Source organism: Natator depressus, chromosome 2 (genome assembly GCF_965152275.1).
Source record: "Natator depressus isolate rNatDep1 chromosome 2, rNatDep2.hap1, whole genome shotgun sequence".
Taxonomy (NCBI): domain Eukaryota; kingdom Metazoa; phylum Chordata; order Testudines; family Cheloniidae; genus Natator; species Natator depressus.
The window spans coordinates 194,136,085-194,163,095 of NC_134235.1; the positions used below are offsets into that span (position 1 = coordinate 194,136,085).

General features: G+C 43.8%; 1 protein-coding gene across 1 annotated transcript in view; it reads right to left on the bottom strand.

Moving 5' to 3' along the window:
- RARB (retinoic acid receptor beta) overlaps window positions 1–27,011 on the bottom strand; it is a 497,859-nt gene that overhangs the window by 261,208 nt on the left and 209,640 nt on the right. The window contains exon 4 of the mRNA XM_074945645.1: window positions 25,450–25,963. Coding sequence (XP_074801746.1) covers window positions 25,450–25,627 — 178 coding nt within the window. The 5' untranslated portion in view covers window positions 25,628–25,963. The remainder of the gene's footprint in view (window positions 1–25,449; window positions 25,964–27,011) is intronic.

The window sequence follows — 27,011 nt, forward strand, 5'->3', positions numbered from 1 at the left end:
GTGGGTTTGGAGGACTCAGCAGTCCCACAGCCCAGGTTTACTCATCCTGTAGCTATTTAATAAATGTCAGGAAGATCTGGGACTTGAAAGGAATTTATAGTAATTTTTGTAAGACTACCATTCAGAGAATACCACCACAGCAAAATCTGTTTTACCAGTGGCATGGTTTCTCATGCTGCTTTTTCAAGTGCTTCTAAAGATGTTCAATTTAAAATGTAGATACCAATAGACTTATACATCTGCATAAAACTGAAGCAGCAGATGTACTCTGCATTATGTTTTGCTATTCTCTTTATGATCAATATTTTACCTCATGGATTTACAGATAGTTAAGTCTGCAATGACTCAGGTAGAATTTAATTTCTTGAACAACAGAAAGCATGATTTTGGAACTGCTATGTGAAAGAAAAAAAAATTTTCTTTACCAGATATACCCTTATTTCCTACCAAACATCTTCACCGACAGCTTTTAAGTAGAGTAGGTATTGTGACAAAGTTCCTCCTCTACCTTGGTGGGTCTTGCACTGATTGGCGGATTTGCTCGCCTTGGAGCTTCACGGCAGCCCTCAGTTTGGCCGTTTTTGTGAACCCACAGTCCAGGTCAACTCCTGTGTCTGACCAGGAGTCGGGAGGTTTGGAGGGAACCCGGGCCCGCTCTCTATTCCAGGTTCCAGCCCATGGCCCTGTGGAACGCAGCTGGCTAGAGTTCATCCTGGAACAGCTGTGCAATAGCTACAACTCCCTGGGCTACTTCCCCATGGCCTCCTCCCAACACCTTCTTTATCCTCACCATAGGACCTTCCTCCTGGTGTCTGATAATGCTTGTACTCCTCAATCCTCCAACAGCATGCATTCTCACTCTCAGCTCCTAGCACCTCTTGCTCCCAGCTCCTTACATGCGCACCACAAACTGAAGTGAGCTCCTATTTAAACCCAGGTGCCCTGATTAGCCTGCCTTAATTGATTCTAGCAGCTTCTTGATTGGCTGCAGGTGTTCTAATCAGCCTGTCTGTCTTAATTGTCTCCAGAAGGTTCCTGATTGTTCTGGAACCTTCTCTGTTACCTTACCCAGGGAAAAGGGACCTACTTAACCTGGGGCTAATATATCTGCCTTCTATTACTCTCCTGTAGCCATCCAGCCCAACCCTGTCACAGTATGCAGATGAGTTATTTAAAAGGCTGTAGATTTACCTTAGCTCCAGGACTCTAGACTTAAGGGCTATGCACTTCTCTACATATTGTGTATCAAAGAGCATTGTTTAGTGATTAGGAGGAATGAGGGTAAGAAGGAATGAGAATAAAAATGACATTTCCATGAAATCCACTGTAACTCTAAGTGGCGGCCTGATCTGTCAAGGTGCTCCATGCAACCATAACCTCATCACTTGAATGGAGCCCAAACAAAATCAGCTGGGCTCTACACAAGCACAGGGGCTTCCCGTCCATTGCAGTTTACAGGATAAGGGCCTCAGTGTCTTATATCAATTGAGCATTCAAAAAATACAGTGAAATAAGATTAGGGCACATTATGACCTATATGCTTGCCACATTTCATTTTGTAAACCAGAGCCAGTTTTGAGTAGCTGTAATACTAAAGACTTTTTTCAGTGCCACTGAGATGAGCTACCTTATTGATTTTAATAGGACCAGGATTTCCACCCCAGGCTTGGACACTTTGGAGCCTAAACAGAAGCCATCTAGCTAAGCTTTACTCACACATATAATTGCAAAGAGGTTTAAATTACATCAACCCCTATGGCCTTATGAGTAACATGGCCATCATCCATGGCAACAATGGACTCTGTTGAGCATGCCATGGAAGAATATTTAAGGGTTGGGTCCTTCAGCACTGGTATACTCGAGTGACCAATAGCTTGTTTTCTTTGCTAAAATACGTACTTTGTAATGAAGACTGGGAAAATGTGAGTTTCTCCTTCTTTCTTTCTTTTAACCCAGAACAAAGTTGTGCTATTGCGACTATATTTAAAGGGCTCATCAGCATTTCCTTTATAACACCTAATTTGTAGGGATTTATATATTGACTGTAAAAAGTGTGTTCCAAGATGTAACTTGGTTACAGGGTATTCTTGCCTGAGAACGAATATTAAAAAATATTTTAAAAGATCAGCCTAGGTGTTTTTAAATCACAAGTATATAAAGTCGCACAGACATATATTATTGGTTCCAAATGCTTAAAATTGATTGAACAACTCAAAATGATTATGATTTATGAAACAAATCTGTCTAGCAAGCATTCCACAATAGTTTTAGTGGGTTATTTATGTTATGAAACTTTGAAAAATAGATTAAATCTTTAACCTTCAAAAGTGATGACTACGTATGCACATAAATGATTTTTTCACAGAAATTGCATAATTTATATCCTCAAATTATTGAGCAGTGCACATGCCAACATGCACATCAAATAAAAATCTGATTTTTTGAAGAAGTCTCTAAGTATTACATTTCATAGAACCATAGAATATCAGGGTTGGAAGGGACCTCAGGAGGTCATCTAGTCCAACCCCCTGCTCAAAGCAGGACCGATCCCCAATTAAATCATCCCAGCCAGGGCTTTGTCAAGCCTGACCTTAAAAACTTCTAAGGAAGGAGATTCCACCTCCTCCCTAGGTAACGCATTCCAGTGTTTCACCACCCTCCTAGTGAAAAAGTTTTTCCTAATATCCAACCTAAATCTCCCCCACTGCAACTTGAGACCATTACTCCTTGTTCTGTCATCTGCTACCACTGAGAACAGTCTAGATCCATCCTCTTTGGAACCCCCTTTCAGGTAGTTGAAAGCAGCTATCAAATCCCCCCTCATTCTTCTCTTCTGCAGACTAAACAATCCCAGTTCCCTCAGCCTCTCCTCATAAGTCATGTGTTCCAGACCCCTAATCATTTTTGCTGCCCTTCGCTGGACTCTCTCCAATTTCTCCACATCCTTCTTGTAGTGTGGGGCCCAAAACTGGACACAGTACTCCAGATGAGGCCTCACCAGTGTCGAATAGAGGGGAACGATCACGTCCCTCGATCTGCTGGCTATGCCCCTACTTATACATCCCAAAATGCCATTGGCCTTCTTGGCAACAATGGCACACTGTTGACTCATATCCAGCTTCTGGCCCACTGTAACCCCTAGGTCCTTTTCTGCAGAACTGCTGCCTAGCCATTCGGTCCCTAGTCTGTAGCAGTGCATTGGATTCTTCCGTCCTAAGTGCAGGACTCTGCACTTGTCCTTGTTGAACCTCATCAGATTTCTTTTGGCCCAATCCTCCAATTTGTCTAGGTCCCTCTGTATCCTATCCCTTCCCTCCAGCGTATCTACCTCTCCTCCCAGTTTAGTGTCATCTGCAAACTTGCTGAGGGTGCAATCCACACCATCCTCCAGATCATTTATGAAGATATTGAACAAAACTGGCCCCAGGTCCGACCCTTGGGGCACTCCACTTGCCACTGGCTGCCAACTAGACATGGAGCCATTGATCACTACCTGTTGAGCCCAAGGATCTAGCCAGCTTTCTATCCACCTTATCGTCCATTCATCCAGCCCATACTACTTTAACTTGCTGGCAAGAATACTGTGGGAGACCGTGTCAAAAGCTTTGCTAAAGTCAAGGAACAACACATCCACTGCTTTCCCCTCATCCACAGAACCAGTTATCTCATCATAGAAGGCAATTAGATTAGTCAGGCATGATTTGCCCTTGGTGAATCCATGCTGACTGTTCCTGATCACTTTCCTCTCCTCTAAATGCTTCAGAATTGATTCCTTGAGGACCTGCTCCGTGATTTTTCTGGGGACTGAGGTGAAGCTGACTGGCCTGTAGTTCCCAGGATCCTCCTTCTTCCCTTTTTTAAAGATGGGCACTACATTATCCTTTTTCCAGTCGTCCGGGACTTCCCCCGATCGCCATGAGTTTTCAAAGATAATGACCCAATGGCTCTGCAATCACATCCGCCAATTCCTTTAGCACTCTCGGATGCAACGCATCTGGCCCCATAGACTTGTGCACGTCCAGCTTTTCTAAATAGTCCCGAACCACTTCTTTCTTCACAGAGGGCTGGTCACCTCCTCCCCATGCTGTGCTGCCCAGTGCAATAGTCTGGGAGCTGACCTTGTTCGTGAAGACAGAGGCAAAAAAAGCATTGAGTACATTAGCTTTTTCCACATCCTCTGTCACTAGGTTGCCTCCCTCATTCAGTAAGGGGCCTACACTTTCCTTGACTTTCTTCTTGTTGCTAACATACCTGAAGAAACCCTTCCTGTTACTCTTAACATCTCTTGCTAGCTACAACTCCAGGTGTGATTTGGCCTTCCTGATTTCACTCCTGCATGCCCAAGCAATATTTTTATACTCATCCCTGGTCATTTGTCCAATCTTCCACTTCTTGTAAGCTTCTTTTTTGTATTTAAGATCAGCAAGATTTCACTGTTAAGCCAAGCTGGTCGCCTGCCATATTTACTATTCTTTCTACACATCGGGATGGTTTGTCCCTGTAACCTCAATAAGGATTCTTTAAAATAGAGCCAGCTCTCCTGGACTCCTTTCCCCCTCATGTTATTCTCCCAGGGGATCTTGCCCATCAGTTCCCTGAGGGAGTCAAAGTCTGCTTTTCTGAAGTCCAGGGTCCGTATTCTGCTGCTTTCCTTTCTTCCTTGTGTCAGGATCCTCAACTCGACCATCTCATGGTCACTGCCTCCCAGGTTCCCATCCACTTTTGCTTCCCCTACTAATTCTTCCTGGTATACACACTTAAGCGCCCACACAGATCCAGCTGCAGGGTCAGGGCTTTCTAAGCCCTGGTCTACACTACAAGTTTAGGTTGAATTTAGCAGCGTTCGGTCAATTTAATCCTGCATCCGTCCACACGACCGAACCTGTTTTGTTGACTTAAAGGGATCTTAAAATAGATTTCTGTACTCCTCCCTGATGAGGGGATTAGCGCTGAAATCGACATTACCAGGTCGAATTTCAGGTACTGTGGATGCAATTCGACAGTATTGGCCTCTGGGAGCTATCCCAGAGTGCTCCATTGTGACCGCTCTGGACAGCACTTTCAACTCAGATGCACGAGCCAGGTACACAGGAAAAGCCCCAGGAACTTTTGAATTTTATTTCCTGTTTGGCCAGCAAAGCGAGCTCATCAGCACAGGTGACCAGGCAGTCCCAGAATCGCAAAAGAGCTCCAGCATGGACCAAACGGGAGGTACTGGATCTGATCGCTGCATGGGGAGATGAATCTGTGCTATCAGAACTCCGTTCCAAAAGACAAAATGCCAATATATTTGTCAAAATCTCCAAGGGCATGATGGACAGAGCCTACACCAGGGACCTGCAGCAGTGCCGCGTGAAAATTAAGGAGCTCAGGCAAGCCTATTAAAAAAACAAAGAGGCAAACGGCCGCTCCGGGTCAGACATGCCGCTTCTATGATGAGCTGCATGCAATTCTAGGGACCGCCCCTACTACTACCCCACCCCTGTCCATGGACACCTGCAAGGGGGGAGTCTCACGCAACAGGCATGAGGATTTTGGGGACGAGGAAGATGAGGAGGAGGAGGAGGAGAGCGCACAGCAGGCAAGCAGAGAAACCTTTCTCCTCGACAGCCAGGAACTGTTTATCACCCTGAAGCCAATACCCTCCCAACCCTCCCAAGGCGGGCTACCGAACCATGAAGCCGGAGAAGGCACCTCTGGTAAGTGTACCTTTGTACATGGTTGTACATAATACATGGTTTAAAAGGTACCTTTGTACATAATGCATGGTTTAAAAGCAAGCGTGTTTAATGATTAATTTGCCCTGAAGTCTTCGGATGCATTCGCGGCCAGTACAGCCCCTCCTTTTAAATGGCCAACCCAATGGATGCTTGGTATGGGAAAGGAGGGTGCTGCTGTTTGAAACTATTCCCACGTTATGAAGGTTGAAGAAGCCGAAAGACTGTGGCTTACCATGGCTGCCTTCAAGCCAAATTCCGTTGCCCGGCCATGCATGGGTGATCTCTCACACCAAACAGGCAGGCCCTCAATATAAAAGGCAAAATGCAACCTTGTACTGAAAGCACACGTGCTATGTAATGTTAACAGCTTGGTTCACCGGGAAAGAGTCTACCCATTGTTCTCTAAAATGTGCCCTTTTAAATACTACTCTCCCTTTTTTTCCTCCCGCAGCTGCAAATGTTTCAACGCTCCCCCATCATCTCCATCCCAGAGGCTAGCGCAGATATGAAGGCGAAAAAAACGCACTTGCAGTGAAATGTTCTCTGAGCTCATGCAGTCCTCCCGCACTGAAAGAGCTCAGCAGAATGCATGGAGGCAAACAATGGCAGAGTCCAGGAAAGCAGAAAATGAACGTGAGGACAGGAGGGACAAGCAAGAGGAGAGGTGGCGGCAGCGTGATGAGAGGAGGCAGGATGCAATGCTGAGGTTACTGGGGGATCAAACTGATATGCTCTGGCATCTGGTGGAGCTGCAGGAAAGGCAGCAGGAGCACAGACTGCCGCTGCAGCCCCTGTCCAACCGCCCACCCTCCTCCCCAAGTTCCATAGCCTCCTCACCCAGATGCCCAAGAATGCGGGAGGAGGCCTCCAGGCACCCAACCACTCCACACCAGAGCACTGCCCAAGAAACAGAAAGCTGGCATTCAAGAAGTTCTGAAGTGCAGTGTGGCCTTGTCCTTCCCTCCTCCCCTCATCCACCAACCCACCCAGTGCTTCCCTCCTCCCCCACCCCTCCCAGGATACCTTGGCAGTTATCCCCCTATTTGTGTGATGAATTAATAAAGAATGCATGATTTTGAAACAACAATGACTTTATTGCCTCTGCAAGCGGTGATCGAAGCGGGGAGGGCGGTTGGCTTATAGGGAAGTAGAGTGAACCAAGGGTGCAGGTTTTCATCAAGGAGAAACAAACAGAACTGTCACACCATAGCCTGGACAGTCATGAAACTGGTTTTCAAAGCTTCTCTGATGCGCAGTGTGCCCTGCTGTGCTCTTCTAACCGCCCGGTGTCTGGCTGTGCGTAATCGGCGGCCAGGCGATTTGCCTCAACCTCCCACCCCACCATAAACGTCTCCCCCTTACTCTCACAGATATTGTTATTACTGCTTGCTGTGTGCTCCACAATGGGAATATTGGTTTCACTGAGGTCTAACCGAGTCAGTAAACTGTGCCAGCGTGCTTTTAAACATCCAAAGGCACATTCTACCACCATTCTGCACTTGCTCAGCCAAAAGTTGAACAGCTCCTAACTACTGTCCAGGGTGCCTGTGTATGGCTTCATGAGGCATGGCATTAAGGGGTAGGCTGGGTCCACAAGAATAACTATAGGCATTTCAACATCCCCAATGGTTATTTTCTGGTCTGGAAAGTAAGTCCCTTGCTGCAGCCGTTCCCACAGACCAGAGTTCCTGAAGATGAAAGCATCATGTACCTTTCTTGGCCATCCCACGCTGATGTTGGTGAAACGTCCCTTGTGATCTATCAGTGCTTGCAGCACCATTGAAAAGTACCCCTTGCGGTATATGTACTGGCTGCCAACGTGGTCCAGTCCCAAGACAGGGATATGCATTACGTCTATTGCCCCACCACAGTTAGGGAATTCCACTGCAGCAAAGCCATCCACTATGACCTGCACATTTCCCAGAGTCACTACCCTTGATAGCAGTAGCTCAGTGACTGTGTTGGCTACTTGGATCACAGCAGCCCCCACAGTAGATTTTCCCACTCCAAATTGATTACCAACCGACCAGTGGTTGGCTGGCATTGCAAGCTTCCAGAAGGCTATCGCCACTCGCTTGTGAACTGTGAGGGCTGCTCTCATCTTGGTATTCTTGCGTTTCAGGGCAGGGGAAAGCAAGTCACAAAGTTCCATGAAAGTGCCCTTACGCATGCAAACATTTCGCAGCCACTGGGAATCGTCCCAGACCTGTAACACTATGCGGTCCCACCAGTCTGTGCTTGTTTCCCAGGCCCAGAATCGGTGTTCCACGGCATGAGTCTGCCCCATTGCCACCAGGATGTCCAAATTGCTGGGGCCCATGCTTTGAGAGAAGTCTGTGTCCATGTCCTCCTTGGCGCTGCCGTCACCTCCTCACCTGCTTTTGCAGGTTCTGGTTCTGCACATACTGCAGGATGATGTGTGAGGTGTTTACAATGCTCATAACTGCCGCAGTGATCTAAGCGAGCTCCATGCTTGCCACGATATGGCGTCTGCAGGAGAGCAGAGCTGCAGCGGAAGCGGTGGCTAAAGACAGATGCCATGAGAATAGATATTCATAGAGAACAACGAGAGGACCTGCGAGGTGGATTCATGAGAGCAGAGTTGCAGCAGAAGCGGTGGAGGACGACGGTTAGCACCACACACATTTCCCAAGGAAGAACACACGTACCCGGGAGCCCATGACAGACAACATGGAGAAATTCGCTATTGAGACAATAGCAGCAGAACAGAGTTGCAGCAGAAGTGGTGTATGACGACGATTAGCAGCATCCAGGAGGACCAGAATGGATCCCCCGAGCTGCAGTAGAGCAGAATTGCAGCGGAAACGGTGGATAACGATGGTTAGCAGACCTACTGCACCATCTGCTGCCAGCAGCACCCAGGACACAACAGCGGCGGTGTCAGTGAGCTGAGCGGGCTGCATGCTTGCCGTGGTATGGCGTCTGCGTGGAAAAAAGGTGTGAAACGATTGTCTGCCATTGGTTTCATGGAGGGAGGGGCGACTAACCACCCGCCACAATGTTTTTGCCCCATCAGGCATTGGGAGCTTAACCCACAACTACAATGGGTGGCGGAGACTGCGGGAACTGTGGGATAGCTACCCACAGTGCACCACTCCATAAGTCGATGCTAGCCACGGTAGTGAGGACACACTCCATCAACTTAATGCGCTTAGTGTGGACATACACAATCGACTGTATAAAATCGATTTCTAAAAATAGACTTCTATAATATCGCCCTAATTTCGTAGTGTAGACATACCCTAAGACTTTCTAAGAAGCAGTGAAAGACATTTCAGTAAATAATGCACATACATAAAACTGTCTAAGGGCCAAATTCTGCCCTCAAAATAGGCTCCAGAACTTCTATGAGAGTTGTGCATGTATGTTTGAGGTCAGAATACTGCCTTAAACACATATTTACATGGGAAGACCATATCATGAATATTTCAAGTTAATTTCCCTTCCTTTGAAGATGGATTTTCTATTGTCTTGTCTTCTTGCATTCCAGACATTTTAGGAAAGGAATGTACATACATAAAACTTTGCTAAAATTAAGTCTCAACTCCAACTTAAACAGACAAAACTCAGGAAATTTAGGGCAAAGGCTAGACTTACTTGATTACATTTCATTATTGCAGAATACCAAAAGAACAAATTGTACCTTTGTTTCTACATGTATTGTTTGCATGCACCTCCTACTGACTTCCTTTTAAATTCCATCTATAAGCCAACCTCTTCTTGAACAGCAGCCAACATGCTGAGCCTTTTTTGAAAACCTGGTCTATAATGTTCAGGAGTCATGCAATATATTAAGAGTGTAATATTTAGACTACACAGCAGTTGTCCCATGAGTGAAGTTTAAATCTCTGAAATGTACTCTTATCATGTGTGGTGTCACAGAGGGAAAGGGGTACTTAATAAAGGTAAGAGCTTAATGTTTGTTTCTTTTTTCAAACATAAAGCATCAATATTATTCACACACAACATTAAGTCTAATTTCATACATGTGGCAAAAGAGAACCTAACAATTTTATGTTACTTTTCTTGAGGGAGGGTGGGAGTTTGTGTTTGCTTCAGGGAATTTATTCTGACTAGATTTATCAAGCTTTTTGAATCAGATAATTTTGTTTGATAGCACATCAGGCAGCACCATAAAATCTTTAAGTCCCAAGCTATTACACAGGAATTACTTTTGTAAATCATTTATGAATATTACTGATGTAAGCCTATTCTAGGCAGTAAGAAAGGGAAACAGTACTCAAGGATAAAGAAAAGGAAAATAGATTCTATACACTTTCAGGACTCAACAGTTTGGATGGGTATTTATCATTTTAAATTGGAAATGTGCTGCCTTTAACATAGCTGAAAATAATTAAGCATGTGTAACGCAAGAATTATTTCCAGTATTCCCAAAAGGGGACAGTAATCCCCAGCTGAGGAAAAAGTTAAAGCTCTCTTAATAAAAAAGTGGGATATATTAATCTGAAATAAAGCTTTCTGATTAAAAGTCACATGCGGTTCAGAACATCACACACGCCCAAAAACATAAAAATAGTAAAGAATGAAATTTATTAAGGTCATTCCACTAACAACTCCTCCCAAAAACTCACACTTCTGTGTCCCAAAGTTACTTTCTATACAGAATTCTACAATGGAGCTCCATATAATTACAGGAATGTGCTTGAGTGCATCCTCTGTAAGATCAGTCCATATAATATTATTCACTCTAAAAAAAAAATCTGCTCATTTTAGTTGCTATACATACAGCTCAAATGTGGAGGTTACTTACTGCAACTGGAGGATCTTCGAGATGTGTGGTCCCAGTCTGTACATCACATATCAGCACATATGTATGCCATGCACCCAAGTCCAGAAATTCTTCACCGCAGCATCCATAGGCTCAGATACGCACAGTAGCTCTCCTCATGCTCCCAACCCAAGGTATAACAAGCAGTGCAGGTTGACGCCTCTGCAGTTCCTCTGTTTACCACAAATCCAACAGGATTCAAAGCAGAGGGGATGGAGGGTGGGTAGTGATATACAGATAGGGACCACGCATCTTGAAGAATCCCCAATTACACTAAGTAATCTTCATTTTTGAGAGCTGAGCCCTATGTGTATTCCACATGTGGGTGACTGGCAGTATTGCAAGCATCTGTGCTACCGGCTTCCTTGTACCTGCCCCCAGTCTGACACTGTTTGCCAATCTGACCGCTGAACTAGAGCGTAATCGGTTGCGAATATGTGGCTTGCCCAGCAGATGTCCTGCAGTGGGACATTTGACCAGAATGCTGTGAAGGCAGTCGTATTCCTGCAGATCCGGTTCCGGCTCTGCTCTCTCATACACTGATGGAACTGGCGAGAGAGAGAGAGAGAGAGAGAGAGAGAGAGAGGTCTGACTCCTGAGAACAGCACAGACACCTGCCATATGGATACCAATAAGGCCAGAAAGAGGGATTAATTAATTGTGCGGGACCCCAAGGGAATTTCTACCAGTGGTCCGTGGGGGGAGGTCATACCCACAGGAATGGTGAGCGTAACTCCTCGACTGTCTGATGGGGCTTGAGTTTCTCCATGTAGATACTGCGTGGCTACCTTCTCTGACTTATCCGCATCTAAGAACTGTTCCATCAGTAGCGTCAGTGCTGTCGGTACCAGGGCACGCCTGCCAGACGGCTGGAGATGGGACTGCTCCTGGGATACTGATATAGACTCTTCCACCAAAGTAAGGACATCCCTCAGGAGAGCAGGACTGGAAAGAAGTGGAGACTGTGGATAAGGAAAGAATATATCCTTTGGTGTTACGTATGTCTCCATGCACTCTGGTGACCTAGAGGTTCAAGCAGTCAAGTCTGAAGAACTCGGTACATCTGTGGCAGCTGGATGGTCTTTAGACAAATGAGGCGGCACTCAGACAGAACCAGTGAACATCTATCCTTACACTTTGGTACCAAGGTGACTGATGAAACCAGTGGATTTTCTTTTTACACGCTTTTGCCCTCCAATCTGGGGGTCTTCAGTAGAGCCAGTTCCAGGGGTGATATCTCACCGAACCTGGACAGGCTCAGGGAGGAAGCGTGTTTCTAATGGGCAGTCTTTGAAGGGGATCTGTCCTTGATACCATGAGAGTGCCCACTACTCTCATGGGGAGCCCTAGAAGAAAAGACCTTGGGCTTAGATCCTGAAAGCTTCAAAGCACATGCTTGGAGGGGTACTGCTGGTCAATTGCGGCCAATAAAGAGAGGTGGTTTCTCTGGCCCAGATCGGACAGGGACCTCATAATCTTCTCCATCAGGGGGTTTTGTAGGCAAAGCTCCCGGGCTTCTCAAGTTCTGGGTGAGAAGGAGCCACAGATACTGCACTTTGCAGAGATATGTGCCTCACTCAGACCTAGTACAGGCACCACTGACGTTCGTCACTGATGGCGAAGAAGAAAAGGCAAGAGACGCAATTCTTGAATCCCAGGACCCAGGAATAGTCCCGGAGCCGGGAAAAGGCTCCCCAACTGGTGAAAAGAAATACCTATACTAACTATAAACTTTAACTACTAACTATTAAGCTAAGATATATAATTATTTACAAACATTTTCTTTCTTCACTGGTTAAACAACAGAATGAAAGAGGACACAATTCCGACTCAGGCCATGTTATGGTAAGAAGGAACTGGAGAGCCGTCAATCCTCACTGCCTCTTGTATCCTTGGTTGGGAGCATGAGGAGGGCTACTGCACATGTGCAGGCCAACAGACACTGCTCTGAAGCATTTCCAGATTTGGGCTCATGGTGCGCATTTGTACCTATGTGTGGAATACACATAGGGACCAGCACTTGAAGAATACAAACTTGAAAGCTTTATGTCTACTTTCAAAAGTGTGCAGCACCGCATGACCAACGTGCTTCATAACAATACATAACTCCATCATTCCAATTTGAGCCAAAAAGATATTCTTCCACTCCAACAACACATCATACTGTGAGACAATTTAGAGAATTCTGACAAAACTTACGGCCGCATGGCCTCAGGATTATATTCCTTTTGAAAGATTTACAACATATTTCATTGGCAATATATAAAATCAGCAGTTTACATCAACAGAATATTTCTTTCAAAGAACCAAGTAAGAGGCCAAGGTTAAAGTTGGATAAGTGGGTTAAGTCAGCTGGGGTAATAGTGAGTGATGGAGATCTCTGCAGCAACAGAGAAGTAGAGAGATCCCTTAACTATATATTCCTGACTTCCTAACATTTGGTGTTGTTGATTTTTATATTTTATTTCGAGAGGAGGGTAGGAAAAGGGGTAGGTTGTTAGTTTCAATTATAGATTCTTTTTAACAATGTTTTGTTCCAGAATTTCCTTGTTTCAAGGTCCATGAGTGGGGGAACAATTCTGTGATAGAACTAATGATACCTACCACTTGTAGACATTAGCAAGTCCATGGGAAGAGAATTTATGGGGGTAAGTACTAGAATCAGTATGAGTCATCCATCTGTATGTTAACAGGCTTAGAGAATTTCTTAAAATTGGTTCTTATCTGAAAGCAGATCTACTCTGTCCCTCTACCTGCAGAATTGATTCTCTAAGTCCAGGAAAGCTTGTTGCTAGTTTCTTAACTGGCTTACACCTATGGGACTCCCAGGAATCACTCTGATAGTTACAAAAGGAGTCATGGGCATTTAATCTGAGGGAAGAGCTATTACTGAGTAGTTTAATTTGAATAACTTTTAGGGGGAACACATGTAAAAGTGTTATGCTTCATAGAGCACATTAGGAGATGACTATACCATAACAGGTTTCAGAGTAGCAGCCGTGTTAGTCTGTATTCGCAAAAAGAAAAGGAGTACTTGTGGCACCTTAGAGACTAACAAATTTATTTGAGCATAAGCTTTCGTGAGCTACAGCTCACTTCATCGGATGCATTCAGTGGAAAATACAGTGGGGAGATTTATATACATAGAGAACATGAAACAATGGGTGTTACTGTACATGCTGTAACCAGAGTGATCACTTAAGGTGAGCTATTACTAGCAGGAGAGCGGGGAGGGAAAACTTTTTGTAGTGATAATCAAGTAATAGAGACTGGGAGTGGATAGGTCATTACACAAAGTAAAACTGTTTCCCCATGTTTATTCCCCCCCTCCACCCCCCACAGTTCCTCAGAGGTTCTTGTCAACTGCTGGAAATGGCCCACCTTGATTATCACTACAAAAACTCCGTCGTCCCCCCCGCTCTCCTGCTGGTAATAGCTCACATTAAGTGATCACTCTGGTTACAGTGTGTACAGTAACACCCATTGTTTCATGTTCTCTATGTATATAAATCTCCCCACTGCATTTTCCACTGAATGCATCCGATGAAGTGAGCTGTAGCTCACGAAAGCTTATGCTCAAATAAATTTGTTAGTCTCTAAGGTGCCACAAGTACTCCTTTTCTTTTTGCAAATACCATAACAGAGTTCCAAAATTTCTCAACTGTACTTTAAAATTGTTCATAAGTTAAGATAGTTCCTATCATGAAACCATCACAGAACATATTAGAATCCAACAGTCTGATTCTTTTGTGAATCCAACAGTCTGATTGTTTTAGAAGTCTCAGACTAAATGAATCCATCAAGAATTGAAGGCAGCTTGTTCCAAAAGCAGGGAGTCTTTTAAGGTTAGGGCTGATGTCATTAGCAGGATATTGTATTGGGGAACTCTTATCAGAATTGCTAGCATGATACCACATTGCCTGTACGTAAAGAAATTAATATTCAAATACTGCCTATCCCACCTTCTGAATAGAAAAACTATGTGTAAAAATAAAAAGGGCACAGGTGATGATAAAAGGCGATGTCTGAAGACAGCTGGCAATTGCAGAGATGTGCAAATGGTAAAGAGTATATGGCAAGTCTTCAGTGTGACATGGGATTTAAAGGAAGAGGAGGCAATAAAGGTGAAAAGCAGAATACTCAGAAAGCTGTAACTACTGAAAAACACAAAACAGATGAAGTCCTTTAAAGTTTTAATTCATATCAGATTTTTTCCCTAATTCATTACAGATATAGCAATATTATTAGACTTATGCGCAGCTGTTGAAAACTATAACTACACTGAGTGAAAAAATCGATCATATATTAACTGTGATTCAACCACCACTGGAAACATTCCCCTCTTGTAGCACTGTAAGATACAGTGGGAACTGGGAGTCCTTGACCTTCTAAGTAATTAAGGGAATAAAGATATATTCTTGTTTTATTAGAGATTCAGAGAGACACTGAACTATTTGAATAGCTGAAGAATTTGACTGTATTTGCCTGTTCCTGAGTAGTGCGGATAGTTTAGCGCTCTCTTGGGGGCAACACATCGTAATGAATATCCGCTATTCATATTTAATGCAATCTACCAAAGAGTGCTTTTGGGAGGACTTTTTGTGTCAATACAATGATTAACAAGTGAACTGGAAAAGCAAATGAATGCCTACAAGGAGTGGAGCTGGGGAAACTATGTTGTAATACACTAAAGATACTGCATTCTACTGTATTAGTTTAATGATGTCAGTCAGTCCATATCTATTCCCAGAAAAAAAAAAAACAGACCAACAACCACCTTTGAGATGGAGTCCAGGTTGTAAATAGCCAGCAATAATGTAAGAGAAAACAATCCTAATAGAACATAATGTTTTAAAACAACAATCTGCCTCACTTGAGTATCTCAAAAAGGCTATTTCAAAACCACAGTATCTAGCTACTAAATATAGTAATAAGGGTTCACATAGCATGGTCAGAGTGGATTCTATTCCCTGCCTCTCCCACATTCTTGAATGATTTTATTTTCCAGACATCTACACAAGTCCAAAAGACATATACAGAACAGAATAGATGGGGCATTCTATTTTAAGATTACACTTTTAAAACTGCAAACACTGGAAATTATGGAAATGTGCAGTTAAATTACCTTAACTCTATTCTTGCCACCCCACAGACTCTCCATGTAAAATGGTTATGATTATCTAATAAGTGGATCAGTTACTCACCTTATTGACTTTCTGTCAAAGTCCTTTATAATGATACGTTCACACCTCCCAATCCCTGCCTATATGTTCCTGGGACAAATAAAGGCAAGATCCTTGGGATCCAAGTCTTATGGTCAAGGGCTTGTGGATCAGATTGGAGCAGTGAGTCATAGGGAGAATAACAAGTGTATCATCAGACGATTGTTACTAGCTAACTGCTCTGTGGCCTGCTTCATTAGGAGGATGACAAGAGGCCATCTCAGGAGAAAGCAGACTGTCCCAAGTTAGGGATTTTTTTTAAAAAAAAAGTGGGCTTCATTTGTTTGTGCATCTAGCCCTCATTTAGAATTAATCCAGGCCATTTCTGTCTGTGTGGAATTATTTAAATCTCTATTAAAAATCCCAAAAGGTGCACAACTACTTCATAACATACTTTAGTGGTATTTGTATTCAGACTGCATTGTGAAGACATTGCTATTTATGTTGCCAGTCCACTCAATATTATATTAAGAGAGAATTTGCCCTTTCAACTCTGGTACAAATATGTATTGGCAACAACTGATCTCTTTGGCTTTTGTGTCACTTTCTGATACATTTTTAAAAATATGTTTCTATTTCTATATTGAGTTCTAATTCAGACCGCAACAGGAACGGGCAGCATCATGTTTGGATGGGGCCTTGAGAAGACAGTCGTCCAAGTATGGAAAAATGAGGACTCCTTGTTTTCTCAGATAGGCAGTGACTACCATGAAGACCTTGGAGAACACCAGAGGCACTGCAGATAGTCCAAAGGGCAGTACTTTGTACTGGCAGTAGTCTGTGCCCACAACAAATCGGAGGAATCATCTGTCTGCAGGGTGTGTGAAAATATGAAAGTATGCATCTTGGAGGTCAAGGGCTGAGAACCAGTCCCCCTGTTCCATTGCTGGGAGAATAGTGGAGAGGGTAACCACCTTGAAGCGTTGCAGTTTGACAAATTTGTTTAGGTTGTGAAGGTCCGTGATGGAACACCATCCACAGGAGTTTTTCTGAATCAGAAAATAGTGGGAGTAGAAGCCCTGTCCCCTGGGAGGGCAGGGACTTGTTCTATGGCTCCCAATAGCAGAAGATGTTTTATTTCCTCCCCATAGAATGGAATCATGAGAGGGGTCCCGGAAAAGGGATGGGGAGGAGGGAGTGGAAGGATAGATAGGAAGGGGATGGAGTATCCTTCCCTGATTATCTCTAGGACCTACTTGTCCAAGGTGATGAGACTCCCACGATAATAGGAATGGAGCCAGTCAGTTGTCAAACAGATGGAATGTTGAAGATAGTGGGCATGCCTGGAAAAGGGGAGTGCTTCTCGGGGCCTCGACCGCACCATCAAAATTGTTGCTTTGGTGGTGATATGTGAGAGGTAGACCCCTGAGGAGTGGACTGTCTACGTTTATTAGGAGGCCTTAGTCGTCGGTGCTGGATGTCATATTGCCATTGAGGAGTGTACTGTTGTGTACTGAATCGTAAGGGGAGTTGGTACTTCCCCAAGCATCTCTTTGGTGTCGGCATGTATATCCTGAGCAAACTCAGTGTGCTTGGGAATCTTTAAGGGAGTGCAGAGAATTATCCATGACCTCCAAGAAAAGTTTCCGGCCTTCAAACAGTAAGTCCTCTACTGTGCTTTGTACCTCCGTAGGAAAACCCAAGAGTGGAGCCACAATGCGTGCCTCTTGACTACAGCAGTCCCAATGCATGCCTCTTGACCACAGCAGTACCAAAGAATCAAACAGCAGTGACTGTGGAGTCTAGTGAGGCTTGTAGGGCTGTACAGGCTAGGAGGTGTCCTTCCAATATGAAGGCTTGGAATTGCTCCCTCTTGGTCTCCAGTAGATCATGAAAAAGTTCCTCCAATTTGGAGTAGTTTATGTAGTTATAGGTTTCAGAGTAGCAGCCACGTTAGTCTGTATCCGCAAAAAGAACAGGAGTACTTGTGGCACCTTAGAAACGAACACATTTATTGGAGCATAAACTTTCGTGGGCTACAGCTCACTTCATCAGATGCATAGAATGGAACATATAGTAAGAAGATATATATATATATACACATACAGAGAACATGAAAAGGTGGAGTAAGAGGCTAATTAATTAAGATGAGCTATTATCAGCAGGAGAAAAAAAGTTTTGTAGTGATAATCAATATGGCCCATTTAGACAGTTGACAAGAAAGTGTGAGGATACTTAACATGGGGAAATAGATTCAATATGCGTAATGACCCAGCCACTCCCAGTCTCTATTCAAACCCAAGTTAATGGTATCTAGTTTGCATATTAATTCAAGCTCAGCAGTTTCTCATTGGAGTCTGTTTTTGAAGTTTTTCTGTTGCAAAATTGCCACCTTTAAGTCTGTTACTGAGTGGCCAGAGAGGTTGAAGTGTTCTCCTACCGGTTTTTGAATGTTATGATTCCTGATGTCAGATTTGTGTCCATTTATTCTTTTGCATAGAGACAGTCCGGTTTGGCCAAGGTACATGGCAGAGGGGCATTGCTGGCACATGATGGCATATATCACATTGGTAGATGTGCAGCCTGATGGCGTGGCTAATGTGATTAGGTCCTATGATGGTGTCACTTGAATAAATATGTGGACAGAGTTGGCATCACACTTTGTTGCAAGGATAGGTATATATATCTTCTTACTATATGTTCCATTCTATGCAGCCGATGAAGTGGGCTGTAGCCCATGAAAGCTTATGCTCAAATAAATTTGTTAGTCTCTAAGGTGTCACAAGTACTCCTGTTCTTTTTACGTAGTTATACTTTGTCATAGTTTGAAATCCTAAATTGGAGTGTGGTTGATGAATATGCCTTGCATTCAAATAGGTCCAGATGTTTCCAATCTCTGTCTCGTTTATTAGAATAGGATTGGAACTGACTGTCTCTCTGTTGCACTGCACTGACCACTAGAGAATTTGGAGTGGGGTGCAAAAATAAGAATCCTCATCCTTCGCCAGAACAGAATATTTTCTGTTCGCATGTTTGTTGGTTGGAGGGATAGACGCCGGGGACTGCCACAGCACCTTCATGGGGTCAAGAAGAGCCTCATTGATTGGCAAAGTGATCTTGGCAGAAGAGATTGTATGCAGTATATCCAGCAGTTTACGCTGCTGGTCTTTAGCCTCCTCCAAGAGGAGCTCTAAAGATTCTGTAACCCAGCAGAATAACTCCTGAAAGTGTCTGAAGTTGTCGGCAGATGTGGAGGGTTAGGGCATCATCAGGTGAGGAGGATGAAAAATGTAAAGTTGGTGGAGACTCTTCCTCCTCCTGTTCAGTTAATGCCAGCAGTGGTTTGACCTCCTGAGGGCAAGAAACTGACAGAGAAGGGAGAAGTGTAGGTATACATCAATGCTCCCTATACAAGGGTTCCCAATACAGCCAGTTTGGTGGGAGTGGCACATATGGCTACATCCATGGTGGTCCCTGCCAGGCTTGAGGACCAGCAGGAGACTGCATATAATGAGGATGGGCAAGTATGAATTGCCCCATAGTCGAGAGACCAATAGAGCCCTCGTCTTCATCATCATCATCATCAGTAGGGAAGAGAGGTACCGTTCTTGGTGGAGAGAGAGAATGAATCTGGAGAAAAAAGTGGAAGTGGCAGGGAGAGGTCACATCACAGAAGAGGAGACTCAGGAGTGTCAGAGACCAGCAGATCTGTTGGGTATCTGAAGTCACGTGGACGGGGGAAAAGCCTCATCAGTGTTGATGGAAGACATGGCACCGAAGACAGACATGGCACCGAAGGCAGGGTCTCTGAGACTAGGTCGGTGCTGACAATTTTGCTGGTGCCAAGTATGATACAGCATGGCCAGAAGGCAGCAGGAGAGTGATACAGGAGAGATATGTAAGTCCAGGATGAGGAGAATCCTTATTCCCTGTAGAGGGAAGAAAGGTTTCTATAGATTAATAAAAGCACCTGAAGCCAATTACAGCACCTGAAGCTAGCCCCCTGATAAAAACCCCCTGCTTCAATCTGCCAAGGAAAGGAGTTGGAGCAGAGTGGTTTGGAGTTGGAGCAGAGTGCAATTTGGAGGAGTTGAAGTAGAGGAGAGTTTGGAGAAGTGCCCTGGCTGGCTAGAAGACCAAGACCCTAGGTAAAGAGACACCCGGCTTGTGCAGAGAGAGAGAAAGAGGGCAGGAAGCCCCACAAGCTGAAGAGCAGGAGAGCGAAGTAGCCCAGGGGAAGGAAGCACTAGTTCAAGTGGTTTATCACTATGCCTAGGGCCCCTGGGCTGGGACCCGGAGTAGAGGGCGGGCCCGGGTCCCTCCCTCTCCACTACCCTTCTCTGGGTTACTAGTGGGACAGTAGATACCCTAGTTCAGGGGCAGGAAACTGCGCCCCAAACCCCTCCCCCCCGAAGAGGAAGACCCACCATAATCGTACCGGCAATTTGCCACACAAGGTCTTAATCAACGTTGATGGTTTCATCGGTGCCAGAAATGGCATCCGTGCCATAGCTCCTGAAGGTGGCCCGGCTTGGTCCTCAGAGCTGGTAAATGGTGCCAAGGGATGTAGGTCTGCTCGGTTAGAGTCTTTTGACCCTTTCTTTGAACCAGTACTGGAGGTGCTCGGATGAGCCCTGGAGCTATGTATCCCGTCAGATGAGGCTGTAGTAATCGACATCGCTGGGGACGGCATTCTGGTGGGCTGTGCCTCAGAGTGTGAGGAGGAAGCCCATTTCTTGTCATCCGAACGAACAAGGGAGACAGGGAAAATAAGGACTGGCAGATGACCTGGCAGAGCGTGAGATGGGGTGCTGGAGAGGGGGAGGTCAGGGGTCTGGCCCATCCATTTTTTGCCATGCCCCCCTCCTTATTTCTTCCCCGCCCCTCAAAGACCTGCCCTCACCAGCCAGGCTGGCAGCTGGAGCCTGACCAGGGAACCCAGACAGCTGTGGGGCACCATGCCACGGACCCTCCTCCACGTACCTGTGGGTGGTGGAGGGGGAGCGAGAGCAGTCTTGGCCCCTGGCCCAGCCCTGCAGCCCCCCCGCTCAGGGCAGGTGGAGGGTGTGTGGCTCCCCACAGCTACTGACACAGCTCTATCCATGGCCAGGCTGCCCCACCCAGTGCCCCCAACTGGAGTCGGGTTGGGGTAAGAGCTGCGCAGGCAGCTATGGGAAGCCACAGACTCTCCTGTCTGGGAAGGGGGCCCACAGAGTAGAGACATGGGCTGGGGCCTGCTCTTTGCTCCCCATCCCCGGGCAGGTGGAGGATCCGCAGCTCCTGCTTTTGGTTTGGCCAGGGATGGGGCTTCAGGTATAGGGGGGGGCAGGGGCGGGGCCCCCCGCTTTTGGGATGACTCCACTGCCCCTGGCATGAGGGTCTCTCTGGGGAAGAGTCTGGGCCTGCTCCTGATGCCAGTCAAAGCGACTTCTTCGTAAGGAGTTTCAATCTAATGTCCCAGTCCTTTCTGGCCATGGGTGTGAGGCCAAGACAGTGGAACACTTTTGTGGGACGTGTCCCTCTCCCAGAGAGCGGATACACTGCATGTGGCCATCCCTTACCAGGAAGGTGGCTCCGCAAGAAATGAACCTCTTAAACCCAGGGGATCTGGGCATAAGAGTAGAGGGAAAAGCTTCCCAACTGGGAAGGGCAGGAAGTGGGGCAAACAGAAACTCAAGCTATGAAAGAACTGTAAAGGGAAAGAGAAAATAAAAAAAAATATTATTATTTTTATAGAAGAGGAAAGGAGAAGAAAAAGAAGAAAATACTAACTACTCTGCTGTGGATTCCATTCCAGACCAAAGGGGGTAAAGAAGGAACTGGGGGCAGTCGGACTGCACAGCACTATATATACGTCCGGCGGACAGCACAAGGGGGGAAGGTGCACGTGTGGTCCAACAGACACTGCTAATGAAGATTTCTAGTCCCAGGCACAGGGGACATTGCCGCACCAACAAGTTGAGCACCCATAGGGACATCACTCGAAGAACTAGTCCAACAGTTGCTGGTGCATGACTCTGACTTAAAAGATATTAAAGTGGCTCTGAGCTCCATTTTCTTCCATGTTGTCTTTGTCCCTGCTTAGGTCCCAAGAAGAACTTCCTTGTCCAGAGTACTATCAGTGCACATTTTTTCATGGATTCATAGCCACAGGAACTGAGAACGAAATGACCCACTGAAGCACGAAATACCATTACTAAACCAACCATCCTGTAACTATCTCAGTTAATTTTTTTGAAGTGGAAAAGGTTTGTGATTCGTCATTATGAATGCTATTGCATGCGCGTGCACAATGAGTACTCCCAAATGGGACTACTGAAAATCTCTCCTTTGTGCTGCCCAGAGTTAGTACAGCACTAAGTGAATCAATCATGCTTATAAAAGTAATTATCTTCTTAACCACAGTCTCTCTTTTATTCATTCAGTGTTAATATACAGTTCACCTATGTGTAAAGGTAATATTTTTTCTTTTGTTACTGACCTTTTTAGCATTGTGACCAACCTTATAATTATTAAGTATTTTGCACTATGTATCTCAGTCTAAAAACAGAAGTCAAGTCAGAGGTGAAGGAGTCAACACCATTATCAACATCAGTGAAATTAATTCACTATAACACCGTTCTCTTACTGTAGGCCACTTATGCCCATAAAATTAATCTGTCTAAAAGCCTTTTGTCTCTTTAATAGGAGAAGGGGCTGATGATGAGGCCTCTTATTTCTATGACATGTCAGTTCCAACTGTAGATACAAGATGGCTGAATTTACAGGTACTTGGTATAATGGAAAAAGTCTGAAGTCAAGACAGAACAAAAAATAATACAGTTAAATAATATGAAGTCTTTCAGCATAAACTGTACCAACCTTGATACCTCTGAACAAAAGCTGATAAATTACATTGTTTTAAAAAAACTAAAGGGACCAGAGGTCTTTATTCCTGACAGTGTTCCTATTATCTAAAATATTACTTCCTGTGAATATTGAACTCATGCAGTTGAAAGATAAATAGCACAGAGGATACAGTCAGATATAGCGCAGGGCTTCAGGCAGATACTGGGCAAGTTTCTTCTCACTCATATAGCTTCTCACTACAGAACCGTATTCCCCCAGTGTCCAGTTCTGGCTCTCATTTTAATAGAAAGACTGCTGACCATGCTAAACTGTACTAAACTGCGTGGTAGTTTTGTGACATGGAAAAATTAGTTAGAATAGGCCACTCTGACTACTTTCAAGAATCTGAATCCAGGCCTCTTGAGATATAAAGTCAATGCACTAGGTTCCTGTCTCAGGGCTCCTGAATGATTTATAAATAACTTACCAGAACTCTAAAGGCCTAAATTCAAAAGAGGCTGCCACTTCTATAAGATCGGAAAACAAAATAAGTGAGAAATATCAACCAAAAGTGCCAGCTGTCTTGCAGGGATCTCTTCCTGCAAGAAATTTTTGTCCCATTGAGCCCCCTCAACATTTCACAAAGAGATCATAATTTTCAGACACAGGTACCCAGTGCTAGGCTCTGAAGTGACCAGATTTTTATGGTCAGTGAAGTCAATGGGAACTGTTGGTACTCCGCACCTCTAAAGAATCAAGCTAATTTTACTTACATATGTAAATATGGATAAAAGTGTCTGACTTAAGGCAAGCACCTTTGAAAATACTGAAAACTGGAGGATCAGACCATGATAGTGGAGACTTAAAAGACATTCCCAAATTTTCAGAACTGGCCATTTGTTTTAAGTGCCTACAATAGACAATTGGCTTGATTTTTAGAAGTGATGAACAGTCACAACTCCCACTGATTTGATTTCAATACAATCTTAATGTAATAAGAACATGATTGTTGTGAAGAACAATTGTGCATATACAGTCCTATATATCTTGGATATTTACCAATACATGTCTTTAAAAAGGTGCTGTGGACTAATCATCTGTCTGGTCCATGTGACTAAAGAACTTTCTTACAATATCAGAGCAAAAACTCAGTTCAGTATTCTGATCACTTCTAAAGGGACTGGGAAATCAAATGCTTAAAATGTTTTCTAACTTGTAGCTGTTTCTTCTTTACGTCCTATAAAAGAAATCACGTAGTGCAATAAAACAGAAGAAACTAAGAGCCTGACCCTGAAAACACTTAATATGCCTGCATGTGGTCTCACCTAAGTCTACATGTATGGGGAAATCACACCCCTCTTGAAGTTAAGAGCAAAACTCATTTATTTCAGTGAGGCCAGGAGTTCACCCATAATGTGTAAGTGAATAAAGGAGGGGCTTCACATGCAAGCGACATTAACAAGCATTTGAATTTCTTCATTCCCTCTGTATCATGTTAAAATGTTGCTTTCCTTCTTCGTCTCTATGGTTTTCTTCTTTTTTGTTCCCCTTCCTTGTCTGGAACTCAAAACTTTGTATGCTTTTTCACTCCAGCACATATTTTAATAGGTAATATCAATACTCTGCAAGCACTTTGTAGCTTTCTGTTTAGTCAAGAGACTTCTTAATATGGAGCATTCACAGCAAAATCCTTTAACAAACATCTGTACAATAAATGTGAGCTGTGAAATGAAAAAGAATACTCCCCCAATATCCCACCGAGCATGCACTGCTTTTCCTCATGTAGGGCCTAACTCTGCACTGTTACACCACTGAAAATATGGAGTAACTCACTTTCCTTAAATGATGTTACACTGGGTTTACACTAGTGTAATTGAGAATATCATTTGGACCCATGGCCATTCCTTTCAATGCATTTGAAAGTAAGTCCTAGCAAGAAACATGGCAGTGTTCATTAAAAAGCACTGAAAACAAATCACTTTGGCTAGTACACTTAGTAATATTGAACTCCAGCATTTTAAAGAGGATATACCAGACAACAGAGCACCATATTACTGCATATGAGTTTCAGATGCATACGCAGGTCCTAATAGTGCAGCCACAAAATACCTACTGATTCTAGTGGGGGTTCTGTGTGCAGCTACAGAATCAGGACCTTAGTATGGCATGCAACAGGGAAGCAAAACAAAAAAGCACTATTAATTATGTACTAACATAAGCAATAGCTATTTGCTAATGAGAGATGAAATTATTTTTCTGTGTGATTTGTTAAAAACACATGTATGGTCTGACCTATGGTGGTATTATAGGGTATCGCCACAGCTACTAACGAACAACAATGTAAGATTTCCTCATGTCATCTAGCAGGTTTTATCCCAGCTATGAAAATCATCAGTGATATTTCATACTATTGCATGTTTATTATTTTTTTTTTAAAAGGAAGAGAAAAATAAAAATCATATTTCAAAATAAATTTGTTTTTAAAGAAAGGGAGGCTAGTGGCCAATGAACAGCTGTAATTAACCTTACAATAATCAACGTGTTCATTCTTTAATAAAGGAAATTACAGTAAAGCCTCAGAGTTATGAACATCAGAGTTATGAAATGAACAGTCAACCACATACCTCATTTGGAACTGCAAGTACACAATCAGGGAGCAGCAGAAACAAAAAAAAAGCAAATACAGTACAGTACTGTAAACTGCTAAAAAAAATAAAGGGAAAGCAGCATTTTTCTTCTGCATAGTAAAGTTTCAAAGCTGTATTAAGTCAATGTTCAGTTGTAAATTTTTGAAAGAACAACCATAACGTTTTGTTCAGAGTTACGAACATTTCAGAGTTACGAACAACCTCCACTCCTGAGATGTTCGTAACTCTGAGGTTCTACTGTAGTAAATAACAGCCATAAGAATCAATAACTGGGCACTTACTTGCAGGTGATGGGGTGCTGCATCCACTTGTTGGTGGGTTACCCTGGAGTCCATGAAGAGAAGGAAGTGAAAGTCCACCGATGACTGGAGGAAAAAGTAATGGATATGGTGCTGTTGGATAGTGATTCATATGTCCATTCACAGTTGGTACTGGACACGTGTGGCTGCTGGTTGTCATGTTAATACCTCAAAGGCTACGCAGTGTACAAATACTATGTTGCATTACTCCAGGCCAGCAAATGAATATCTCAACTTGTGAATGGAAGAGGCTGACAAACCTGCAGGTGCTGCTTGAGCTGGATTGTGTGAAGATGAGAAGATAATTCACTAGATAACAATCTTTTATTTCATTGCTGCTTTCTACTGTTTTTTCCAGTACATTCTTGCTGTGCAGATTGAGAATAGAAAATCTTCTTTTCCTACACTGTGCATGTGGTGTGCAGCGCAGCTGCTTATTTAAATAACTTTTTTTCTGGAAAGATAGCTTCACTCTACAGATGCATGCTGATTTATTCTGGAGGGAAAAAAACAAAATAGATTGGTATATTACGCACCAAAGCTGAAAATCTTTCTGTTCTGTGCTTACTTTGTAAAGAGAGGTATTTACCATTGTCCCATAACATGGGCCTGACAATCAAGATTTCAGCACTGAATGTTTTATTGCTAATCAGACACAACTTCTGTTTTAGAAACTGCCAAATTCTGAAATCCTGATGGGGGGGGGGGATCAAGTAAAGATTAAATGTTCTTGAAGATACAATATATCAGCACAAGTCAAATCCTATAAATATATTTGGGGTGTATTTTTTTAAAGTGTGTTTAGCAAATACAAATCATTCCAGTTTCAGTCCTGAAGACTCATCCCCATAACAGATACAGAGTGAGTGGCTGGAATGCAAGCTCCCCACTCTACTTCACCAGAGTGCCTCAGTTCTGGTCCAGAAGAACCACCTCTGTGGTTCATTGTCGATAGCCCATTCAACCCTTGGCCTCTTGTCTTAGGGTATTGTCTATACTGGGAACATATATTACCTAACACAAAGACAGTGTAAACAAGCCCTTAGACTGCCAACAAGGTTATCTATTAGTGTGAATAATTATAGGGTTTTATATAATGCATTTTACTTGGGGCTTCCCTTGAAGAACACTCAGAAGTTTCAGCTATTTCAGGCTGGTATAATAGTAAACTATACTTGTGCTCTGCTGTGGACTTCTCTTCTGCTTTCAGGTGCAAGGGAAGGTGGTGGATACAATTTTTAAAGGCCTATATCAATAGGGACTTAGCTTCCTCCCTCCATGCCTCATCAAAATAACTGAGATGCTCCTCTTTGTGCTAGTCTCTAGATTCAAAGTCTTGAACTGGAGGAGGGGCATTTTTGGCGGCATCCTAAACAGTGAAATTTGCTCCCTCTGAATGTCTAATTTATCTCATTAGATTTCAGGGTATGATGTATGGCTCATCTTTTCCGCCAATCATTTGCTTGGCCTTTTCCAAGGCTTAACAGATTTTGAAATCTAGTGACAGGCTGCTATTATTGCTGACTGTGAACACTACTAGTTGA